This window comes from Equus asinus, chromosome 2 (assembly GCF_041296235.1).
Source record: "Equus asinus isolate D_3611 breed Donkey chromosome 2, EquAss-T2T_v2, whole genome shotgun sequence".
Taxonomy (NCBI): Eukaryota; Metazoa; Chordata; class Mammalia; order Perissodactyla; family Equidae; genus Equus; species Equus asinus.
Window position 1 is genome coordinate 133,093,222 of NC_091791.1, and position 24,534 is coordinate 133,117,755.

A 24,534-nucleotide genomic window follows, 5' to 3' on the forward strand; every position below is an offset into this window, starting at 1 on the left:
GAGAAAAGAAAAAGGCCAAATATGACTTAAAACGAAGAAGCTAGGAAAGAACTAACTACATAAAAATTTTAAAAGCTTCAACAAAGCAAAAGAAACAAAAACCACCAAGAAGGAAAGTCACTTTGTGAACACTGTTGTTATACTCATTATTCTCTAATGTTATTATTTACATGACTATATTCTCCAGAACTTGATGGCAAAGACTTTTTGGTTTTGGAGGTGAGGGAAGCGGGCAGGGGGAACTGCATACGGCCACACGGGGGCGGGGGGAGGTGGTGGAGGCAGGAAGTGATGCTGGCAGGACAGAGAGACACAGCAGAGTTTCCAACAGGGGCACGACTGGCGTCTGGGTGGGATAATTCCTCGTGCAGGAGAGCCTTATGCATCGTAGGATGTTTACCATCCACAGCCCTGGCCAATAGCTTCCCTCAGTCACTGTGACAACCAGAAAGTACCCCCACATATTTCCAAATGCCCGCTGGGTATGGCACTCCCCGTGGAAGACCACCGGACCGCACAATGAAGGTTCGTAAGGAATTTGCATTTTACCTCACTGATCACAAGGCAATGAGAAACGCTGAAGGATTTTTAAGCAGAGAAGCAACACAATCAGGCTCTCTTTTTATAAAGATCACTCTGACAGCAGCGAGAAACAAAGATTGGGGGGGAACCAGACTAGACACAAGGAAAACAATTAAGAAGCAACAACAATAAAGGGCACAAGGGCGTGGAGAAAGGGAAGATGATGCAGTCTTCTAGGCCATGTCTGGGATTCCTATGGGATATTCCAGGAGGGTGCTCCCTGGAGAGTTGGGTATACATATCAAGGGAGAGAAGGAAGGAGTCGGGGAGGGATCTGGGCCAGATACATTTCTTCCCCCAATGTTTATAAGGATGCTTCCATTTAAATCCTACCCTCCACCTCTACTCCTACCCCGACATGAAGAAAATACTTACCTTGCTCTCCCAACTGGTAAAGCGAGGGGTCCAACATTGTCACCAGTAGAGAAATCAGAAATAGCAGTTTCTTCAGGTTGTAGCTCTTCCACAAGACTTGCTTCTTCCTTTTCTAAAGGCTTTAAAAATGTTTCTTCTTATTTAACCAGGTAAAAGAACACTTAAGACAACAGTCAACTCTTCACTATGCTACAACATCCTGCAACAATTTCGAAACCCTCAAGCACAAATACTTGGGTTACAGCAAGAATCATAGCTACACACCAGTTTGGTACCAAGAGATTTTGCCATTAGTCCACTGTCCAAAAAGATATTGATCTAAGTTGATACTGATAAAGGAAGCATCTGATGCCATTAGAAAAGGAAGTGCTCCATCATGTACAAAATGATGAACTGAAGACAAAATACCAAGGGAAACCCATGGCAGAGTCTCCAATTTTGTCAGATTTTTCACTCCCCAAACAGCTCTTAGTCCTTAAGTCTAATCCTCTGAGAGCTATCCGTTCTCACTGGTGTTACAGGGTACTGATATCTACGTGTTTCTGATGTCTATTTGTTTACGTAGTTAAATAGCTCAGCCTTGCCATTACTGGCAATAACAATAATAACAATAATTGTAAGAGTTAACATTTCCTGAGCATCACTATGTACTAGCTTCTGTTCTAAATTTTCCTTTGTTCTTCATAAAAACCCTGATAGGGATGCTATTATTAACCCTGTTCTATAGATGGGAAAACTGAGGTACCAAATGGCTAAATAAATTGCCTAGAATAACAGAGCTGCTGAGTGGCAGAGCCAACATTTGAACCTAGGTATTCTACCTTCAAAACTCAAGTTCTTATCCTTTAAGCTCTTGTGGCAGTAAATATTCTGCCAATGGAATAGGTATCAGATCGAGATGTTTCCTTAACTTTGAATTTCTTTTGCTAGTTCCCAGATTTCATTCCCTTCCAGGCCTGGCTTTCCAAATAGTTCCCAGAACCAGAGATATCCAAGAAACGTCATTTTTTCTATGTAGTACTTTTCAATATCTATGTCTAAAACTCATGCTTTAAGCTCTACTGATCTTTGCAGGAATAAAGACCATTTTAAGCGTTTCCCATCCCCAAATGCCAGGGCCTCAGTGACTTCCAGGTGACTCCTCCCAACTGCAAGCTGCATTCGCACTAGTATCCTCACCCAGATGCCCACGAATCCCTCTGCTCATCTTTACCTCACTTTCATCTGACCATCTTAGTTTTTTCAGCTGTTGCTCTATGTACCTTTCTCCTTCTCCCCATATCAAAAGTCTAAATTCAACCACATAATTCACCTATAACTATCTTCCAAGCATCTGTCCACCATAGATAAGCAGTATTAACACCCTTTCATTAACATAAAAGACAAAAAAGTAGCTCTCTCCTCAGAAAGGAGTTTTCGTGCGTGTATTTACACTGAAAAGCGCCCTGCTCACTCATCTCAATGCCCACCCAGACAGCATGAGAGTCTGAGCAGACAGAGCTGTTCTTTCTAAAGGAACGCCCACTTTCCCCTATTACAGCCTATTTCTATCTACTTCAGGAAACAGTGTGACCAGAGGAATGGGTTCCGGCCCCAAATCAACCGTGTAATGTGAGAGCATTATCAGCACTCAATGAAAATCATTATAATTGCTCTGCCAAAACAGTTACCACAATTAAAACACACAGTGGGGGCCAGCCCCGTGGCTAAGTGGTTAAAGTTCCAAGCTTAGCTATGGCGGCCTGGGGTTCACAGGTTCTCATCCCAGGTGCGGATCTACTCCACTCATCAGCCATGCTGTGGAGGCCTCCCACATACAAAGCAGAGGAAGACTGGCATAGATGTCAGCTCAGGGCTAACCTTCCTCAAGCGAAAAAAGAGGATGATTGGCAATGGATGTTAGCTCAGGGTGAACCTTCCTCACACACAAAACAGACAACAACAAAAAACCACAAAGGCTTAAGGTTGTAATTATAAAGTGATGTGAAAAGTAAGTTCCCTCTTCTTACATTTAACAAACAAAAATTAAAGTAGATCTTCATGAGTCACAGTTACTCAGGTTGCGCTATTCAATATAACAGCCACTAGCCACACGTGGCTATAGAGTATTTGAAATGTGGCTAGACCAAAGTGAGACGAAGTGTGAAATACACACTAGATTTTGAAGACGTGGTATGGAAAAAAGAATTTAAAATATCTCAATAATGACTTTTATATTAATTAGGTATTGAAATGATAATATTAGATTAAATACAAAGAATTATTAAACTCAATTTCAGACCCAGCAAATCCCACTCCTGGGTATTTACTGTAAAGAAAAGAAAATTTATGCCCACATAAATATCTCTAAAAAAATGATTATAATAGCTCTATTCATGATCACTGAAGACTGAAAACAACCCAAATGTCAAGGGTGAATGGGTACTTAAACTGTGGTATAGCTATACCATGGATACTACACAGCAATGAAAAGAAATGAACCACTGATACACACACAACTTGGATGAATGGCAAAGGCATTACACTGAATGAAAGAAGCCAGATGCAGTCCACACTGTATGATTCCATTCATGACATTCTTAAAAAGACAACACTACAGTGAGGGAGGAGAGATCAGTGGTTGCCAGAGGGTAGGGGTTGGGGAAGGGTATGATTTTAAAGGGATAGAGCAAAGGAGTTTTTTGGGGTGATGGAATTGTTTTGAGACCTGATTGTGGTGGTGATTACCAGATTCTATATGTGTTAAAATTCACAGAACTGGACAACAAAAGAAAAAAAATCAATTTTACTGTATGATAATTAATTTCACTTTTTTTTTTAATGAGGCTACTAGAAAATTTTAAATTATATATGTGGTTCACATTCTATTTCTATTGGACAGCAGTGTGTCTATTCCTAAAAAATGAGAATCCACCTTCACTAACATGCTGATAAAAAGAAAGTGTACATCTGAGATTATTCCCAAGAAACCAAATTTGGCTATTAAGAATTCAACAACCACAAAGCCCAAGCACTTACCACTTTTTCCATAACGAATATGACATCATTTTCATTTAGAATATTTTTCAAAGGGTTTGGTTGGCCTTTGCTGATCAACTGCACTTGGATATCAGTCTATTAAAAACATAATGCCAAGCTATGTTATATATATATACACACATATATATTTGTACAAATATTCAAACACACAAAGCCCAGTTCTGTGCAAGTAACTGGAAAAGAAAATTTGAACAAAACAGCATATATGTATATTTAATTTTACTGAGGTCATAATAGTTTATAACATCGTGAAATTTCAGTTGTACATTATTTGTCAGTCACCATATATATGCGCCCCTTTACCACTCATGCCCACCCCCCAACCCCCTTCCCTCTGGTAACCACTACTCTGTTCTCTTTGCCCATGTGTTAGTTTATCTTCCTCATATGAGTGAAATCATGTGAAGTTTGAACAAAACAATATTTTAAAAATAAGATTTCATTTACTCTTTGCCCATGTTGTTTTCCATGTTTAGAAAATCTAGCTCTTATATCTTTATCTACACATGCTTCAAGACCCACCTACAGTGCACCCTGCCTTGTAAAGCCTTCTTTCGATTACGATCACACCGACAGCCTCTTCTTCTAATCATAATGTATTTACTGTTATGCACCAAATTTGCACTTTACTAAATATTATCCTTTCTTCTGATTGTACTATGGAATTTAGAACTTTAATTTATTAATTTATAGGAACTGTATATTTTTTCATTCCAATTGCAAGAGACATTTATTGTAGAAAAGTTAGAAAATAGATGGCTAAAAGATTTTTTTTTTGGCTGAGGAAGACTGGCCCTGAGCTGACATCTGTGCCAATCTTCCTCTATTTTGTATGTGGGATGCTGCCACAGCCTGGCTGCTGACGAGTGATGTAGGTCCACACTGGGAACCAAATCTGAGCCACCAAAACAGAGCACACTGCACTTAACTACCAGGCCACAGGGCAGTCACTAAGACATTTTTTTAAACTTACCTATAATTCTACTACCCAAGTTAATCACTACTGTTATTAGCCTGGTTGGTACATAGTTTGCCAGATTTTTTTCCCATATGTATAAATAAATCTATTTAAATAGAAATGTATCTATTAGATACATAGATAGGATTTTGCTTAATAAAAATAGGATATTCTAATAGTTTTAATATCATGAACTCCTTTCCATGCCATTAAATGTTCTTTTGCTGTCTAGTACCATGGCTCTCCCATCATATAACTAATTCCATATTGTTTGACGTATGGAGTTATTTGCTATGATAAACAATTGCTAACGGACATCCTTGAATTACTTGCTTAAGAGGAATATCTAAAATCACATTGATATTGTCAAATTGCCTTTCAAATATGTCACACCCACATGTTTGCATTCCTATCACTTACATTAACACAGAGTAGTTTCATTATTTTCATCATTTCATAGCAAAAAAATACTATCCTATTGTTTTAATTTTCATTTATTTGATCACTAATGAAGGTAACAGTCTTTAATATGATTACTGACAAATATCTCTCATTATTTGAATCTGTTTAATTTCTTAATTTGGCTATTAAAGCATTTAGATATCAAGTTCAGAGAGTACAGGATGCTGTGTTATTCTAACCTACTAGGTTCCTGGGTTTCAAGTGCTGTTGTGGGTTGAATTACGTCCTCCCAAAAGACATGCTGAAGTCCTAACTCCTGGTTGTTCTGAATGTGACCATATTTGGAAAGAGGGTCTTCGCAAATGTAATCAAGTTAAGATGAGGACTAACTTGTATTACGGGGGCCCTAAATCCAATGACTGGTGTACTTATAAGGGGTGAAAGATTTAAAGACATAGACACACAGCAAGAACAGCATGTGTTAACAAAGGCAGATATTGGAGTGACGTGTCTACAAGCCAAGAAACACCAAGGATTGTTGGAAACCACCAGAAGGGAGGAGGAGGCAAGGAAGGATCCCTTCCCAGAGCCTTCAATAGGAGCATGGCCCTGCTGACACCTTGATTTCAGACTCCTAGTCTCTAGAACTGTGAGAGAATAAATTTCTGATGTTTTAAGCAAACGAAATTGTGACACTTTGTTACAGCAGCCCTAGGAAACGAACACAGGTATCAAACAGCAAGAATTCAGATAAGGAGGGATTACTACATTGACCAGGATATACTTGATTCCCGAGTTTGGTTGGTGAGAATTCAGATAGTGAGAGAGAACTATATTTGTGTTTTTCTTTCCGTGATTGCTTATTTGTGCCCTTTGCCTATTCTTCTACTATGGTTGTCTTTTTTCTTATTGATTTTTAAGAATTTTCTAAATATTTTATACATATATGGAAATTAACCCTTATCATTTATGACTATTTTTTCCCAGCTTATTTGTCTTTTAGTATATAATTTATTGTAGTTTGCTAATTATTTTATGGATTAAACTCTATGCGGAGTTTACCTATGGAACACTTGCCATATATTAGATGTTTAATAAATTCATGAATGTTTATTGCAGCTTTCCTCATAACTATCAAAAACTGGAAACATTTCAAGTGTGTCGATCAACTGGTCAATGGATGACCAAACCAGTACATCCATACAATGGAATACCATTCACCAATAAAAAGGAATGAAATACTGATACACACAACACAGATGAATCTCAAATGCATTATACTCATTGATAGAAACCAGACCCAAAAGGCGACATACTGTATGACTTTATTTATACGACATTCTGGAAAAGGCAAAAGAGAAGACAGAAAACACAGCAGCGGTTGCCAGGGACTGGGAGCAGAGGAAAGGGATGACGACAAAGGGACAGGAGGAGATATTTTGGAGGTGATTTAAATGTTCTGTATCTTGATTATGGGGATGATTACATGACTGAATGCATCTGTAAAAATTCATAGAACTGTACTTTAAACGGGTGAAATTTACTCTATGTAAATTAATTTGTATAATCTCAACGTTAAAAACTTACAATTTTAGGATTATTGAATTGTGTTTAAATAACAAATTGTTCATACCTCATAGACAAATGGGTCTTTACAGATTCCTTTCTTTTCTTCATCAAATTCCCTGAAATTTAGAAACACATGTGAAAAATAGAGCTAAAGTATAATGTCAGTTAAACTCAGGGCTTAGTCATCACTTTCTGTGTGACACCAGTGAGAAAAGCAAAATGTAAAGTACTCATGGCAGCGCTAAGGCATAGCTGGGAAGAGGGGTAAAAAGGCAGAAAAAGAGTATTAGGTTAAGAAGAAAAGAGAAAAAAAAGATTTGGTAGAGATTAACTGCCCACAGTTAATTGCTGCCCACAACTGAGTACAAGTGCTCAGGAAGCAGGAAATTAGGTTACCTACCACTACTCCTGTATCTTTTAAAACACATTCACCGATTACTATTAAAATGTAATTTACCACATGACTTTGGGGAAGTAAAAATGACTGGATTCTGATCTGCCACTGAATAAGTGCATAACCACAGGGAAGTTATTTAAGGGTCCCAAGCCTGCGATTTCTACAGCTAAAACAGAAGCATCTATCCTCCCTCTATTTTTATGAGCTGTTACAAAACTCTTGGATATCCTTTAATAATTATCATTTCATTCAAGAAAGTTTTAAAATAGTGATCTCAAGACACAGAAACTATAAATACCAAAATGCACAGCACCCTGATCTACACTCTGAAAGAAAAAATCTTGCGAGTCCTAAAGGAACCCAGTGGAATTGTTTCAGGATACCATTTATTATCGAATCTACTCTATGACTTACCGAAATAAAAACAGGAGAGCTAGGCCCACGACCAGTTCACTTTTGCCATTTTGGACAAGACTGTGTCTTATTCTTAAAGATGTTTGTCTTTGATGTATAACTCAGGGATGTTATTCAATCAGTCATTCGGCAATCGTCTCTCAAGCATGTGTATTAGAGGGAGGCACTCTTACTAGATGTCTAGGATATAAACAAAAGCACATTCCCTGGTTCATAGTCTCGACTAGAGTCCAATGAATAAACCAACAGTTACAATACAGGGTGATGAGTGCTCCAACAGAGGTGAGTGCAGGGTGCTGTCGTGGCAAGAGATTTTGCTGTAGGGCTTGAACTTTATCCTGAAAGCCAAGAGGAACTCACTGAAAGATTTTAAATGGGAAAGATCTCTCTGACAGCAATGCAGAGAGCACAAACTCGGAGGCCAGGAAAATCGCTGTGAATCACTTGTACTTCAGAGAAGTGATGACGGCCTGAACAAAAACAGTAGGGATGGAGGGAGAAGAGGTGCCCCTGGTGACTAGATGGGATGGGGGTGGGGACGGTGGAAAAGAGAAGGAAGTGAAAGTCTTGGATTTGGAACTCAACTCAGAGATGGAATTCAGGAGTAGAATGTCAGGCTGTGGGGGGGCAATGAATTCAATTTTGCAGATACTGAGTTTGAGGTCTTGTGTAAATTTCCAGTAGGCAGCTGGACACACAGGCATTGTGAGAGATTCAAGAGAAGTAAAAGACAATTTTGGTGCTTACAAGTGGAGAGAAAGACTAACATCCACGAAATAATTGGGATATATAAAGGATCTAAATAAAGTTGTCTCAATAGGGGACTAGTTATATAAACATAAAACAGCCATAGAATGAAATATTATACAGCAGTTAAAAACAATGGGATAGATCTATACGCTCTTATACTGAAAGCTATCGAAGACATTGTTAGTTTAAAAAAAGTTAGTGCTCTTTCTATAACATTCAGAAAATTGACAACATTATCACTTTTGTAAGCAAGAAGAAAACCAAGAAAGAGAAACAATGAAAAATCATGGCATTTAGAAAATAAGGGGTTAGATTACATCAGTGGTTCTCCAAGCATGGCGTCAGGCCAGCAGCATCTGTTTCACCTGGAATTTGTCAGAAAAGCAAATTCTTTGGCCCGGCCCAGACCCAATAAATCAGAAACGCTGGAGGTGGAGCCCAGCCATCTATGTTTTTGACAAACCTCCAGGTGATTCTGATGCACTCTCAAATTTGAGAACTACTAGATTCGATTTTTACGTTGGATGCAGAACTAGATGGAATCCCCCCTCTGGTACCAGTACTTCACTAAAGAGCACAGTGAAATAAAGGTAGTTTAAGAAGCCAACACACCGTCACCTCATCCTTACAGCTTCAGTTCAGATGATAACTATCTTGAGCAGACTATAACAATACTTTTCACACCGGCAAGGCTTTAAACAGGTGAAGGATGCCAACATCTACTTTTCCATACCCTGGAAGGGGCTTCCAACACATCGCAAGTTGTGTGTATTATCAGAATGAATAAAGCGCCTCTTGGAAAACCTGTCACCTTCCACCTCGATAACGTACAGATGTTTTCTCTTAAACGAGACTACAAGCAAGCCCCGACAGGACCAACCCCACTCCGGAGCGGATAACTGGCCTCTCCCCGGCTCCCAGACCCCAGGACCGCAGACTTCGTCTGTAACAGCAGCGCCCGCTAATCCCCAAGGCTGCGGCAAGAGGCTGGGGGCGGCGATCGAGATACCCCGAGGAAGAAGTGCTGTCCTCGCACCCTGGCCAACAGCAGGGGCTACAACTCACTGCAGGAGACGAGCGTAAAACACCTCAGCAGCTCGGTTCGTTCGCGACCACATCCCGGCCCAGTCTCACTGCAGATCCGAACCCGCCACACCGAACTGCGCGCCGAACGGTGACGTCAGGGGTCATGACCCCCCCGCCGGGACTACTTTTACCTCCTAGCAGTCCCCTTTTGTCCACAAAGTTAAACTTTTGTTTTAGAGCATACAGCGGCTTTTCCTGTCACAATAGTTTTCCATTCCCGTAAGAAAAAGTTAAAATAAATTACAGTGGTTGAGGAAAACAACCCCTCCTCTCGCGATAGTTAGCCACGCCTCCTTATGGATTATTCCGCGAAAAGGAGTCCCTTGTTTCTGAGTGCTATTCTTGGCTTTGAAAGTCAGTAGACACCGCAATTGGACGCATATGAAGAAATAAATCACTATTTTTTATTTTTGTAGAGCATCAGAGAGATATTTTGTGCCTTTATTTTGGTTCTGAGGCGGGGCAAGGTGGGGGCCGAGTTGAAGGTTACATATAGAGCGGGAGTGCTACGTCCTTCCTTTTCCTGTGGGAGCCGCCGGGCTGAGAGGAGCGTGGACTTCTCCTCTCCCCGCCATGGTGAGTGGAAGTCAGCTCGGCTGGACGTTCCCCTGCTGTCGGGGCTCGGCAGGAATGGGTTGGGGGCACAGGGCTTAAAATCTTCGGGAGGGAAAGCGAGGGAAAGCAGATGAGGACCAAAGGCGTTTGTTTGTGGCCGGGAGCTGGGGAGTGCGGCTCTGCGGCAGCCATCTTAGCGGCAACGTGGGCGTCCCGGCACGGGCCCCTCTGGGAGCGACGCGCGGGGACGCCAGATTGTTCTCGGGCGCAGGGGACCTTGGCAATTTTAGCTTTTCTTGCATCCTAGAAGGCACGGGTTCTTCTAAAGAGTTGGGAGCTCTTGGGGCCTAAGGCTGAATCGGGGCGAAAGAGTCCATTTTTGGGCCTTTGTCTCCATGTGCTGTTTAGTAAGGAACATTTCCATTTTTTGAGAGAGATTTCTGTTAAAGAAACTTGTATTTCCCTCCCACCCCCCAAATTCTCGTCTGTGTTCAGCCTAAGAATCGCCTCTAGAAAAGCTTTCTGATTTTCTTACGTTAAGTTAATGCGTTTGGTGTCCCTTAAATCTTCGATGTCTCAGTGAGCGCATAGTATGCCTAATGTACTGGGAGCGGTCTGTGCCCTGGGGAGTTCCGTGAACAGAAGAGACAAAATACAGCGTCCTGATGCTCCGCTCGCGGTTGAGGTGGACAAAATACGCGGGGATGTTGGATGGTAGCCAGTGCTGTAGACGTCGGGAGTGGGAGAGGAGGTAGTGGTTGGACTTGCACCCAAGGGTGATCAGGGAAACCTGAGAGAAGGTGACCAGCGTGCTAAGAGTGTCTTAGCTGCCTCTGAGGTAGGCGGCGGCTGGCCCTGAGCGTGGGCAGGGAGTATCTGGAAGAGTATGGGAGGCGAGGGGCAGACTGTAGGCCATCCTCAGGGGTTTAGTTCTGCTTCCAGGAGGATGAGCAAAAAGTGACACGACCGGTGTTGATACCAGGAAGTTTCAGGAAATGTTCAGAATGGGATGCAGGGGGCGAGGAGGAAGTTGGGAGCACAGCTGTGGTAGGCAAGATTTGCCTTTGGGGTTAAGGTTTATTTAGATGGTGACATTACGCAGCGTGTTCAAACCTTACTGTATGGTTTTGATCATTTTCCTTTGTAAGAACTGCTTTGAAAGTTAGTGATAAACCATTCTCTTAAATAATAATGAAAATCATGTGGCAGAACTTGAAGATCCAAGTGTCCTTCAAGTGTAAGAAATATTGAAGTTGGTGGACCTGACGAAGTGTTGGTAACAGCCTGTGTTTCAGCGTTAAGCGTTGTCTGCCTCACCACACTCTAGTCTCTCCTGTAACTGAGCATTTGACATAATCGTCTTTTCCTTTTTCCCAGGCGTGTGCTCGTCCACTGATATCAGTGTACTCCGAAAAGGGGGAGTCCTCTGGCAAAAATGTCACTTTGCCTGCTGTGTTCAAGGCTCCCATTCGGCCAGATATTGTCAACTTTGTTCACACCAACTTGCGCAAAAACAACAGACAGCCTTATGCCGTCAGCGAATTAGCAGGTACGGGTCTAGATCTTTCCTGGGTTGTTTTAAGAGCTGCTTAACAGCAGTGATGAAATTCCACTCCATTGGTCCGTGTTTCTGAACCACGTGATTTTCCTGGATGTTCTGATGCTGTTTGCTACCATGCATAATAGTCAGATTGGTGTGGCTGGGTAGCTAAAACTTGTATTTCTTTCCAATTTCAGGTCATCAAACCAGCGCTGAGTCTTGGGGTACTGGCAGAGCTGTGGCTCGGATTCCCAGAGTTCGAGGCGGTGGTACTCACCGTTCTGGCCAGGGTGCTTTTGGAAACGTATCCTTTATTTCACTACCTAGACTGGTCAGCTGTCATGGAATTTAGAAGGCTGGACCTGGTTCCTTCACGTTAGTATCTGGGAAATGTTTGTGTCCAGAATACTAATGTCCACGTTAGACATTGCTCCAGACAGATTTGAAATTTTCTGTCATAAATGTTTTTACACCTTAGGGCTTGATTTGACGTTTACTTGCAATGATGTCGTAATTTGCGTCTTACTCTGTTCTCAGCGACAGTTGCCTGCTGTCAGTAAGCTGGTTCAGAAGGGTGACGAAAATTCTTACTGAGCAAGGCAGTCTTTGTAATTCCTAAAATTTGAGAGATGTGAGTCTTAACTGGAAGAATAGATGTGTCGTGGGGGCCGCATGTTTGCACCAACCAAAACCTGGCGCCGTTGGCACCGCAGAGTGAACACAACACAGAAGCGATATGCCATCTGCTCTGCCCTGGCTGCCTCAGCCTTACCAGCGTTGGTCATGTCTAAAGGTTTGTAATAATTTGTGTCATAGGAGTGGTACAAAATATCCTTTTTTTTACCTAACCTGACCCTTTTAATTCATATTAATAGTGTGTATTAAGTTCCATTCATTTCAGAGTGCCTGACTAAATTTCCTTTTGTTAAATAATTCTGACTACTTCAGTTTAACACATGACTTATCAGTCAATATATGTAACTGGGGAACCAATTCAAATAGTGGTTTAGTATATTAGAAATTTTTCCACGTAAACTTCATGTCACCTGCTCTATTTAACTGTCAAAATGATGAGATTCCACTTCATTGGTCCGTGTTTCTGAAACACATGATATTTGTGGAAATTCTGATTTGGTAAATTGTATGCCATTTTGCTTTTGTGGGTTATATAAAATGTTTGGAGTTTTTCAAAAGGTTTGAGGTAACCAGGTCAGTGGTGATTGGCTTTGTCAGGTCATCGGATTGAGGAAGTTCCTGAACTTCCTTTGGTGGTTGAAGATAAAGTTGAAAGCTACAAGAAGACCAAGGAGGCTGTTTTGCTTCTTAAGAAACTTAAGGCCTGGAATGATATCAAAAAGGTAGGTTTAGAGGCCAGCCCGGTAGCGCAGCAGTTAAGTGCGCACGCTCCGCTTCTGCGGCCCAGGGTTCGCTGGCTCAGATCCTGGGTGCAGACATGGCACCACTTGGCATGCCATGCTGTGGTAGGCATCCCACATATAAAGTGGAAGAAGATGAGCACAGATGTTAGCTCAGGGCTGATCTTCCCTCCCCCAAAAAAGGTAGGTTTAATGAACACGTTGACAGTTTGATAGTCCTTCGCACAAATTTGTTAGGTTTCAGAAGATAAGTGAGAGACAGTATAGCTAAACCTTTATGGAAATGAGAGCAAGGACTCTGGAACCCTGTTACTTGAGTTTGCATCCTGACTGCCATTTATGTCTGTGGGTTAATGTCAGGCAAGTCATTTGTGCCTCATCTGTAAAAAGTTTCATCATCTGTAAAATGGAGTGGGGTTTTTTTGTTTTTTTAACTACGAAGATCTAGTGGCAGGGATCATATCTTAATCAGAATACTAAACGTTCTCACTTTCTACTTTTAGGTCTATGCCTCTCAGCGAATGAGAGCCGGCAAGGGAAAAATGAGAAACCGACGTCGTATCCAGCGCAGGGGGCCCTGCATCATCTATAATGAGGACAATGGTATCATCAAGGCCTTCAGAAACATCCCTGGTAATCCTTTTACTGCTTACATGTTTGAATTGCCCATATAATGCAAGCTTACTCAGCTTTTATTATGATGAGATTCCACACTATGGTCCGTGTTTCTGAAACACATGATTTTGTGGAACTTCTGATTCTTGGCTGAATGGGTACACAATTGACGGTTGAAACTGCATAATTAATAAGGTAGTTTTCAGGTACCTTAGGTAGCACATAAGCCTAAAGCTGATTTGTGTTTCTTCTGTTGAAATACAGGCTGCCTAATTCTCCTTTCCCTTTAAAAGGAATTACTCTGCTTAATGTAAGCAAACTGAACATTTTGAAACTTGCTCCTGGTGGGCACGTGGGACGTTTTTGCATTTGGACTGAAAGCGCTTTCCGCAAGTTAGATGATCTTTATGGCACTTGGCGTAAAGCTGCTTCCCTCAAGAGTAACTACAAGTGAGTGTTCTTCATATTCATATACTGAACACAGATGTTCATGTTATGCGTATTTACATTCAAAATTGGTTTGCATGTTTTCTAAGTAATGGATTAACATTTCCCCTTCTGTACAGATGCGATATGCTGAAATAGTGAAATATTCTGAGAAGTGATAGTAGAAATTGTCGATGGTTAAATGATTAAGAATACATCTTCCATTGAGTTCGTGTTCTTTAGTCAGTTACATGAGGAACAGGAAGTGAACATCTGTTGTCAACATTTTCTCTTTTCCTCTCAGCCTTCCCATGCACAAGATGCTCAATACAGACCTTAGCCGAATATTGAAGAGCCCAGAGATCCAAAGAGCCCTCCGAGCACCACGGTAAAGTTGTGATGTTGACAGTAGTTCTTGCCCCGACCTCATACTGCTCGTTATTTCAAAAATGTCGATAGTATAAATAAAATGTTAATACAGTGTCTACCTTTTTGTAGCAAGAAGATTCATCGCAGGGTCCTGAAGAAGAATCCACTGAAAAACCTGAGAATCATGTTGAAGCTAAACCCGTATGCAAAGACCATGCGCAGGAACACCATTCTTCGCCAGGCCAAGAATGTAAGTAATTAATTGATTTTTGCTGGTATGCCAAGCTTTTAGAAAGATTTGATTCTTAGATTTTCTTCCTAATTTGTTGCAGCACAAACTCCGGGTGGATAAGGCAGCAGCAGCACTAGAAGCCAAATCAGATGAGAAGGGGGTTCCGGGCAAGAAGCCTGTGGTAGGGAAGAAAGCAAAGAAGGCTGCTGACGTTAAGAAACAGAAGAAGCCTTTGGTGGGAAAAAAGGCTGCAGCTACCAAGAAGCCGGCAGCTGAGAAGAAGCCTGCAGAAAAGAAACCCGCTGCAGAAGAAAAGAAGCCTGCTGCGTAAACTTGTTTATTTCATAAAGGTCGCATCATTTTGGACCGCTCCTTTTGAATAAAGACCTGATCAAAGAGACAGAGAAACATGGCTTGTTGGTGTGTCGTGTGAATCTTGGTTAGCATTTGTTAAATGGCACTTGGTTCTCCATAATTCCAGACTTTTGGTGGTTCATTTCATAGTCTGGTGTGAATTGGAGCCTTGGGTTTATACTAAATCCATGCAGTTGAATGGGAAAAGGGATGCTCCCTAATTCCAGATAGAAAATCTGTTCTGTAACACAGTGTCTTGAGAAACATGAAAGTTGTATTGGCAATACATACATGCTCTTAGAGTTTAGCTCCACCCCTAACATACCTTGGAAAACGGGTGAAATTCTATAAAGATTGGACATTTAAGTAACCACAAGAGGGCAGAGTCCAAAGTAGATGGTTCAGAGAAGTGGGTAGGACCTGCTGTGATGGAATACAGTTGGCGGGCATGCTGGGTGCGCTTTCTGTTCTGACCCTACATGTCGAAGTGCCAGAAGTGTTTTTTGGAACCACTTGTGTATATCACGGTTTTTACTAAGGGATGAATATGTTGACCGAACATGGTGCAGAGTAATGTACCCAAGAGAGCTTTAGGTTTTTCCTAAAAGTTTAATCTGCTCTGTCAATGTGTCTCTTCCTGCCTTACAGTTGGCCTGCATTTCCCTAGTTTTGTCTCACGGGGTCGTGTTTTGCATCTGGGTTTTTTTCCCATTGGCCATCTCAAAATCCACAGTCAGGATGAGTACAGCCTGGAGATATCAGTTGTTTACTATGTGAAGGCACCACCTCCGGATGCTGTTATCTAAGCACAGCTGTTGCCTCTTGGGAAACCACTTTTTTTTTTAAAAGATTGGCACCTAAGCTAACATATGTTGCCAATCTTTTTTTTTTTTTTTAAAGATTTTTTTTCCTTTTTCTCCCCAAAGCCCCCCGGTACATAGTTGTATATTCTTCGTTGTGGGTCCCTCTAGTTGTGGCATGTGGGACGCTGCCTCAGCGTGGTTTGATGAGCAGTGCCATGTCCGCGCCCAGGATTCGAACCAAAGAAACACTGGGCCGCCTGCAGCGGAGCGCGCGAACTTAACCACTCGGCCATGGGGCCAGCCCCTGTTGCCAATCTTCTTTTAATCTTTCCATAGCCCCCCAGTATATAGTTGTATATTTCAGTTGTAGGTCCCTCTGGCTCTGCTATGTGGGACGCCACCTCAGCACAGTTTGATGAGCAATGTCACGGCCGCACTCGGGATGCCAGCCAGCGAAGCACTGGGCGGGAAGCAGAGCAGGTGAACAGCCACTTGGCCACAGGCCGGCCCTGGGGACCCTGCTTTGGCTAGGCATCCTTGCCCACAGGAGCCCCCCTCAACAGTAGAGGTGGTGTTTCTATGTGCCGGGTGCTGGTGATTTTGTTCTTGTCCCTGCCTTCAAATGCCTCTGCAGGTTTTGTGGAATTAGCCCCTTGTGGCAACAGCACATTGGAAGTGTGGTACAGCGACTACTGTTCAACTGAAGCATTTGGAACTCGATATTTGGCCATTTTATCTCCTGGTGCTTCACAGCTCAACATCCTGTTCTTTAGGAATCCTGATCGTTACTGGAGTCGGCTCCAAAAACCCGGGTTTGGGGGCCTGCTCCGTGGCCGAGTGGTTAAGTTCCCGCGCTCCGCTGCCGTGGCCCAGGGTTCGGATCCTGGGCGCGGAAGTGGTGCTGCTCGTCAAGGCCACGTTGAGGCGGCGTCCCACATCCCACAACTAGAAGGACCTGCAACTAAGATATACAACTATGTACAGGGGGGGTTTGGGGAGATAAAGCAGAAAAAAAAAACCCAAAAAGATTGGCAACAGTTGTTAGCCCAGGTGGCAATCTTTAAATTTGAAATAAAATAAAATAAAACCAGGGTTTGTGCCTCACATACCTCGGCCGCAGCTGTGCAGCTCCCGCGAGCGCCAGCAGGAAGCCGCCCCGCCCCGACGCGCCGCCGGCCACGCCCTCGGCCCCGTTTCCCGGTCGGCGGAGGCCGTGGCGTCATCACCGAGCGCCGGGTGGCCTGGACCGGGCGAGGGCGGAGAACGGCGGGCGTGAGGAGGCGAGATGCTGAGCCGGCTTCAGGAGCTGCGCAAGGAGGAGGAGACGCTGCTCCGGTTGAAGGCGGCGCTGCACGACCAGCTGAACCGGCTCAAGGTGACCCGCCGCTCCCGCGGCCCGTCGTCCCTTCCTCAGCTGGCCGTCGTGGCGCTGCCCACGCATGTGGGGAGCGTGTCGAGATGACTGCCCGCCCGTGTCAGAATCCCTCCCTGCGGCTCCGCCGAGGCCGGCGCTGCGCGCCTGGCGGGGGGGCGCCCCGCAGCCCAGCCCCGAATGCAGGCGGCCTGGCCGCTGCCTCCCAGCGCGTGGTGGCGCCCGCCCAGCTGTGGTACCGCACGCTGGAAGGACTCGCGGGTCCTCCGGTGCTGCGCAGGCGGGCAGCGAGGCCCTGAGGGAAGGAGCCGTGGCGCGCGAGTTCCCAGGAGCTTTCCGCCCGGAGCCGTCACCGACCACCGCCCTGACAGGGGCCCCCGCGGCCATTCCCAGAGCTGTGCCCGTTCACCCCTTAGCCGCAGGGCGATGGTCCCGAGCATCCCTGCCCTGCACTCTTCTTCGGGGCCTCTAAGTCCAGATGAGAGAGGGTCACGAAAGCCCTCTGTGAACTGCAAAGCCTTGTTCAGCTGTGACAGATCAAAATGACGCGCTTTCCCTCGGTACGCTTGCTGGCGTGCACTCCTTTACGCTCTACGTCACCACAGTGCCTGTCCGGGTACCTAACTGGGTGTTGATGGTGACCTCCAAAGCCTGGATTCCTTACGCTCCTGGAAACCCTTCCATGTTCCGTCCCTCCTGCCTTCGCCTTCTCATTACTCGGCAGACAAGCTCAGGCCTAGGGAACCGGCCCTCTGCAATGAGAAGACGCCTGGCGTTTTTAAGGGCACACTTGTGTTTTCTCCCTCGAGCTGCTAGGTCTAGGGGAATGGAAGCCTTGGCTCAGCGGGAACACCTGTACACCCCAGGGGAAAGGGGCTGGCGGCTTTCTCTGCTCATTTCCTTAAAAAGCCAGGAAGCTTAGGGGCCCCACCCTCCCTGTAGAGCTGCAGAGAGGTTACAGTACACTGTTCTCACTTCCTCTTGTGGAAGCATGCTTGAACATCATGCTCAGTAAATTTAACCCACGTCAGTATCTCAGTGAAATGGTAAGGAAAGTGTCCTTAACTCTTCTTTTCTAGGTTGAAGAATTGGCCCTCCAATCAATGATTAGTTCCCGAAGAGGGGATGTGATGCCGCCTTCTCAGCCTGCACCGCAACAGTCCCATGATGTAAGCGTGATCGAGTGTGGGCCTAGGGAGAGAAGGCCAAGTCCGTTGTGCTCTCCTGCTGCTTGGAGGTCAAAAGTTGTAAATCACATTCCTGAGCCTAAAGGACTCTGGGAAGTGCTAATAAGAATTTTCTAGTTTAATAAACTGGCTATTCCACGTTACTATTTTAGACAGGGAACAATCCACCTTTCTACCGCTGGTTATGCTTTGATTGATTTAGTAATCAGGTACTATTATACTGCCTCTGTCATCCTAGTCATCCATCCTCTCTTGTACGTCCAGTGAATCCAGAGGGTCTGCAGATCTTTGCAGGGATGTTTCAGAACTTTTGCTGCTCTGAATAACTAAGGTTGAGATTCAGAAATAGAGTGTAGCTTCAATTACAAAGCATAGTGCTAGAAAAATGAGTTCTAGTCCTCATTGTATCCTTCTCTTACCGGATTCTCTCAATAAATCAGTAAAATCATCTCCTACTTTCTAAATATACTATATTTGAGCAGTTCTCCCAGATGTGTATTAAGTCATTTTAAAACCATTTGGAAGCAGCACATCTAAACTAGCATAATTATTTCGTAAGAACCATGTTTGTAAATCAGGTAACAGTCTATCAAATCTAGGGCATTTACCCTGCTCTCGTTCTGGTTGGGGCGGCAGGGTGAGAGGTCAGGGTAGGATTTGGAGAAATAGGAAAGTGGCCATACCTCTTGGTGATAAATACTAAGCATGAATATGCAACTGAGATTTGATTTTAAAACAATTTTAAGAATCTGCTACTTTCAGGCCAGTATGTTTCCTACTAATCCCTAATATCCTTGGCTGCAGCAGATGTTGGTGCATGTAGACAATGAAGTGTCAATCAACCAAACTGCACTGGAGTTGAGCACAAGGAGCCACGTGCCAGAAGAGGAGGAAGAGGAGGAGGAGGAATCAGATTCCTGAAGGGGAAGAAGAGCCAGGGTTAGTCACACAAATTAAATTTCTAAGTCTCTTCGTACTTTCTCTCTTCAAAGAATTCTTGCCATGGGCCCTGTAGCTGCTTTAAAAGGAAGCAAAGGGGCCGGCCCGGTGGTGCAGCAGTTAAGTGCACAGGTTCCGCTTCGGCAGCCTGGGGTTTGCTGGTTCAGATCCCGGGTGTGGACATGGCACGGCTTGGCAAGCCATGCTGTGGCAGGCGTCCCACATATAAAGTAGAGGAAGATGGCCATGGATGTTAGCTGAGGGCCAATCTTCCTCAGCAAAATGAGGAGGATTGGCAGCAGATGTTAGCTCAGGGCTAATCTTCCTCAAAAAAAAAAAAAGGAAACAAGAACTTTAGGAGGAAGTGTAGTTGTAAAAATGGTTCCATCAACAACTCAGGTTTCAGAATGCTTTAACAAAAATTAGTGACATGTAGAAAAGCAAAGATGCAATGTCTTAACATTGAGCAGTATGAGTGGTGCTGTATCTGTATTCTCGTCAGATTCATTAATTGTGTTCAAAACAGAAATTTCCTCTGAAACGCTATTAAGAAAGTCTGGCATTTGCAAAAAGGGCAGAATTTAAATAGAAGCTAGTCTTTCCAATCAACAATGCCTCTTTTAAGAAAATCAGTTAAAGGCTGTTTGCATGCCTTTGAACCCTTGTGAGCAGAGCAAGGCCACAATCTAGGAGAGAAAGATGACAAAGAGGACAGAGGGCCACTTGAGAGCACAAGCTATTGCCACCTCTCAGTGACAATGCAACACACTGCCTACTATAGACTGCTTTGTGTGCTGTCGTCATATCTAGGTGGAGACGTCACTGTGGTAAAATGTACTTAAATAACCACCGTGCAGCTTCCTGGCTCCCAGATAGCAACAGAGAAAAGGATCAGTTTCTCCTCTGGGGCAAACAGCACACCAGGATGGTTTTCTGGACTTAGAGAGGAAATGTGCCATTAAAAAAGGAGTCACTATGCTTGGGAGATTGGATTTTTATAATAAAGGGATGACAGTTACAGAATAAGAGTTAAATTTGGTATTTGAAGTTGAGATTCATTTCTGCACACTGTCCCTTTTCCACTGAATATATAGTTTAGTTGCTTAATTTTATAAAAGTAACTTGCCCTGCCCTAGCAACAGAAAAGACAAACAAAACACAAAGAACCTCCTCAAATAGAACTTATGTAACCATTTGGAAACAGGAATTTCTAAATTCTTAGTTATTTCAGGGGAGGGGCATGGGGAAAAGATGAGAAATAGAAAATTTGATAGTTCTTTTACTTGTTTTTAAAAATGCCTTATAAAGAAGCATTTTCTGAAAGACGTTGGTTTGCTCCAGAAGAGAACATGGATAGATTTGTTAATCAACATTTCATTAAACTTATTTTGAGCTCCTCTTACAGGAAATAGCCGAAAGTTTGAATGAGATGTTTCTTGGAAAACACAATTTGAAAATAGTTTTGCAATGAAAAGCATCAAAGTGTACATTTTTGGGGTCTAATTTAAAATATGACCATGGGGGTATTTTTTGTTCATTTTTCTTTTTGCTTTTGCTGAGGAAGATTCTCCCTGAGCTAACATCTGTTGCCAATCTTCTTCTTTTTACATGTGAGCCACCACCACAGCATGGCCACCGACTGCTGTGGCCACTGAGTAGTGTAGGTCTGCACCCAAGAACCGAAGCCCAGCCACTGAAGCAGAGCACGCCAAACTTAACCACTAGGCCCCCAGGACTAGCTGAGCATGGGTTTTTGAGCTAGAAAAACTGGCTATGAATCCTAGCTCTACCACTAACTGGCTTGCCTTCTCCCCTCTTGGCAACTCTCACTTTACCAGCTGTAAAATGAGGGTGTTCATATCTGCTCTGGCGATTTCACAGGTGGTTGTGAGGTGCTAATGAGGTATCATTTAAAAATCCAACCATTGTTGGTGTCTCAGTAAGAAGTTTGAGGAAGGAATTTGGCTTGGGGAACTCAAAACAGCAAGACTGATGCAGGGAATATCATTCTTGACAATGAGGTCATTCTTAGTAAAAATTACTAGGAAAAACTCTTGACTTTCAGGATGTGAATAGAGAATTTAAAACACTCCTCAAAAGACAGCATGAAAGCGTTCAGATCCAGGTTTTAGACTCCAGATTACATCATTTCTTCCTTTTAAGATGCAGTTTCCACATCTTTTTTTTTAATATCCTTCATTTTTTGAAGAAGATGATTAGCCCTGAGCTAACATCTGCTGCCAATCCTCCTCATTTTGCTGAGGAAGACTAGCCCTGAGCTAACATCGGTGTCCACCTTCCTCTTTATATGTGGGACGCCTACCACAGCATGGCTTGCAAAGCAGTGCCATGTCCGCACCCGGGATCCGAACCGGCGAACCCTGGGCCGCTGAAGCAGAATGTGCGAACTTAACTGCTGGGGCACCAGGCCAGCCCCCCAGTTTGCACATTTTAATGAGACATTCTCAGTAGTGATGGCATCCTCTCTGTTAGCAAAACATATGGGGTGTGTAGTGGGTGTGGGTCTTAAACCTCGGTCTGAATGTTTATTGAAAAAGTATACATTACACTGTTGACTTAGAACAAGTGTTAGCCTCACAGCAAGAAAAAATGATCGCCTCCCTGAGGCAGCAGCAACCAGTTTTTAAAATCCTGGCTACATCCTAAGCTTTGGCAGATCCAGAGTGAACTACCTGCTTAGGAGATTTACCCAACTTCTGTTTTTAATTTGAAAACGAAATAGGTCTTTTTATTTTTAAATGTACATTTATTTTGGTTTCTATAACCTGCCCTCTCAAAGAAGGAAAATGAGGGAAGAGGTGCTGACCAGGCAACCTCACATGTACCTCAAATTCCAAAAGTCACTTTTCACAGAAAGGGGACCATTGGCTAGTTGAGACATGGCTTTGTTTTCTGTGACTTCACTACCACCTCACAGGCATGACAAAGCCAGCACTAGGCACATTCCTTCTCTCCAGGAACGTGTAGTTAAGTGTGACCGGTGAAAGAGGGGAAACCGTTGCTCAGTGGAGCAAAGCAGCATGGGACTGACTGTCCCAGGTAGACAGCTGGCTATACCAGCAAGGTGCTCCTGTGGGCGTGCTGCTTCCCCCCCCCCCCCGCCCCCGCCCCCCCAGCCCCACCTCTGCCTCCTGCTTGTCCCGTCTATAAAGAGATGGGATATTCACAGGTTCACAGGAAGGTGGATCGAAGATTCACAGATAGGGGGTTTGGTGAGCAGAGCTGGACAGAGTTCAAAGATTGGAATTACAGGCAGCCCCGTTAGTCCAACGCGGTGTGTTATGTCCACCTTCCGGCCTGTTCCTTGTCTTCCCGTTCCCCCTCACAAGAATGCTTGGCTAAAGAATTCGATTTCTTGTATACAGGAGACACTGAAAATCCTACTACGAAAGTAGAAATCTTTTGTCCGTTTAACTTGATAGTATATTTATTAGAATAAGAGATTAGATTTGTTAAACATCTGGATTAAAATGGTTAAAAGGATTTTCATACAATTTTTAGGCACTATACACACTGTTGTTTACAATAGCATCAGTATTTGGATTTGGGGAAAAATAAATCTCATACATTTTATGCCTTGATCCATCTATAACATTCAAAGTAACTCCATTTTAGAAACACCACTCCAAACTTAGAGAGACATATACCACTAAATATCCCACACAGTATATTTAAAAATAAATATAGAAATACAACCAGAAGTCTACAAATCATCACAGTAGGCAGACTGGTGAAGCCCCAGCTATCATGGCAGTGAAGGGCTCTGGCTAGATCTTGATGGAAATTGCTGAATTCTACACCAAAAGCAAAAACATAATAATAATAAAATAACATGATATACACTTTCTGATGCTCATTTTCTTAGCAGCAAAGCATGCTTCACATGCACTGCCTGTGAAGGATCTTAAAGGCTCCTTCCTACTCGAATAGGAGGTATGCCCTGCAAGAATGAAGTACCACCAAGTGTCAGAGAACCCCAGAAATACAGGCAGCCAGCCAGTGACAGGGAGGGAAGAGCAGTGCAATTTTCAATAAGAAGGACTACCCACAGTCACCAGTTTCACGGTAATTCAACATTGCGCATGTTTTGATCATCAACATACACAAAATAGTCCCAAGCACAAAGCCAATCCACTTAGGGGAATAACAATAGTAATAAGAATAAAGACAGTACTATTAAAAATGACACAAATAGAATTTTGGCACATGCTGTGTTCTTCATCCTTTCTCACAGGTGAAATGCACGTGTGAACAGACAGGCATGGGAAGGAGGCCCAAAAGCAACATGGCACACCACGCGGCAGGGGGCTCGCTTTTTGCTGCTTCCCAAACGCTTAGACGCCAGCCGCGTGGGTTGGTGTGCTGGGCTGGTTAAGGCCAATGGTGGAGCAGAGCCAACCTGCAAAATCCACTTCCTCGGCATCAGATCTCTTGATAAAAGCGTGAACCTGCATGTGAGGAAACAGGAAGTGGTGTTCAAAGACCACCAAGAAGGAAAATTCAAGAGTCCTGGGTCCAGAGCTTGTGCTGCCCTTAGAAGGAGCTCCTGGGGCCTGCCCTTGAGCAGCACTGGGGACCAGGAAAGCAGGGCCAGCTGCAGGCCAAAAGACCCCCGCTCTGCCGGGTCCACCAGCTGCGAGGCCTTGGGCCACTCACTTCCCTGAGCCTGCTCTCTCCCGCTATTAAACGGGCAGGGAGCTCTGCCTTCAGTGCCTCCCAGGGCTGGTAGAAGGAACAGAGGAACTGATGAACTTGAAAGTGGGTGTTACACCAAAAAGGCTTTACAAACCTTGTAAGCTCAGAAATTCACAGTATTACTTCCCTACTCCTTGCCCCACACCACCACCAAACAAGATGTGGCAAGTGGAGAGTGGCTTGGGGAGAGTCCTGAATGTAAGGTGAGCCGGTCAGTAGAAAAGGGCCCTGTCCCCATGAAGGGCTGGGCTGGCCCTTTCTTTCCCTGGACTCCCTGGGGCTGCAGGGTCATCCCAGCTTTCCCTTTACATTGATGGGAGGATGGAGGAGACTGACATTTGGTGTCCTGCAGCCCCAGGGTCAGCTGCATGGCAGTGGTCAAGTCAGAGCAAGGAATGGGCTCAGGAAGTACTGGACAGACGTGTGATGGGAGGAGAACAAATGAATAAACAGGTGGTGTACAAGTCTGAAATAAGTG

At 43.8% G+C, this 24,534-nt stretch overlaps 4 protein-coding genes and 4 non-coding genes across 21 annotated transcripts in view; 6 read left to right on the forward strand and 2 right to left on the reverse strand.

Annotated features, from left to right (window-relative positions):
• The window catches only part of ZWILCH (zwilch kinetochore protein), a 37,262-nt gene extending 27,394 nt beyond the window's left edge, over positions 1–9,868 (reverse strand). For 4 of the 12 annotated variants that reach the window (XM_044764672.2, XM_044764670.2, XM_044764671.2 and 1 more), the window contains exons 1-4: positions 9,552–9,868; positions 6,990–7,041; positions 3,976–4,071; positions 958–1,076 (exon numbers count right to left, since the gene is read on the reverse strand). In XM_044764672.2, the coding sequence (XP_044620607.1) occupies positions 958–1,076; positions 3,976–4,071; positions 6,990–7,041; positions 9,552–9,604 (320 nt within the window). In that variant the 5' untranslated portion in view covers positions 9,605–9,868. Of the gene's footprint in view, positions 1–957; positions 1,077–3,975; positions 4,072–6,989; positions 7,042–7,736; positions 7,917–9,495 lie in introns of all 12 variants that reach the window. The other 8 variants (XM_070499489.1, XM_070499485.1, XM_070499471.1 and 5 more) reach the window with 6 other exon arrangements.
• A 48-nt stretch (positions 9,869–9,916) lies between these two features.
• On the forward strand, positions 9,917–15,093 carry RPL4 (ribosomal protein L4). The gene is made up of 10 exons (XM_014856210.3): positions 9,917–10,148; positions 11,505–11,676; positions 11,865–11,971; positions 12,322–12,460; positions 12,901–13,025; positions 13,547–13,676; positions 13,952–14,108; positions 14,389–14,472; positions 14,583–14,703; positions 14,786–15,093. Exons 1-10 carry the CDS (start codon positions 10,146–10,148, stop codon positions 15,014–15,016), a joined length of 1,269 nt encoding a protein of 422 aa, XP_014711696.1. The 5' UTR covers positions 9,917–10,145; the 3' UTR covers positions 15,017–15,093.
• LOC123283608 (small nucleolar RNA SNORD18) lies at positions 11,722–11,792 on the forward strand. The gene has a single exon (XR_006524284.2). It is a non-coding gene; the product is annotated as a small nucleolar RNA SNORD18 (small nucleolar RNA).
• Positions 12,166–12,264, forward strand: LOC123283623 (small nucleolar RNA SNORD16). Its single transcript, XR_006524299.2, has one exon. It is a non-coding gene; the product is annotated as a small nucleolar RNA SNORD16 (small nucleolar RNA).
• On the forward strand, positions 12,730–12,801 carry LOC123283606 (small nucleolar RNA SNORD18). The gene has a single exon (XR_006524282.1). It is a non-coding gene; the product is annotated as a small nucleolar RNA SNORD18 (small nucleolar RNA).
• LOC123283607 (small nucleolar RNA SNORD18) lies at positions 13,736–13,805 on the forward strand. The gene has a single exon (XR_006524283.1). It is a non-coding gene; the product is annotated as a small nucleolar RNA SNORD18 (small nucleolar RNA).
• A 1,943-nt stretch (positions 15,094–17,036) lies between the features above and the next one.
• SNAPC5 (small nuclear RNA activating complex polypeptide 5) lies at positions 17,037–24,534 on the forward strand. Of its 2 annotated transcripts, none has more exons than XM_014856209.3 (4): positions 17,037–17,217; positions 18,294–18,383; positions 19,209–19,340; positions 23,596–24,534. In XM_014856209.3, the coding sequence occupies exons 1-3, from the start codon at positions 17,128–17,130 to the stop codon at positions 19,320–19,322; spliced, it is 294 nt and encodes a 97-aa protein (XP_014711695.1). In that variant the 5' UTR covers positions 17,037–17,127; the 3' UTR covers positions 19,323–19,340; positions 23,596–24,534. The 2 variants fall into 2 exon arrangements, with proteins under 2 accessions (XP_014711695.1, XP_014711693.1); XM_014856207.3 differs by having other exon boundaries at positions 17,047–17,217; positions 19,206–19,340.
• The window catches only part of MAP2K1 (mitogen-activated protein kinase kinase 1), a 75,400-nt gene continuing 73,627 nt past the window's right edge, over positions 22,762–24,534 (reverse strand). For both annotated transcript variants that reach the window (XM_014856205.3, XM_014856206.3), the window contains exon 11: positions 22,762–23,809. In XM_014856205.3, the coding sequence (XP_014711691.1) occupies positions 23,696–23,809 (114 nt within the window). In that variant the 3' untranslated portion in view covers positions 22,762–23,695. The remainder of the gene's footprint in view (positions 23,810–24,534) is intronic.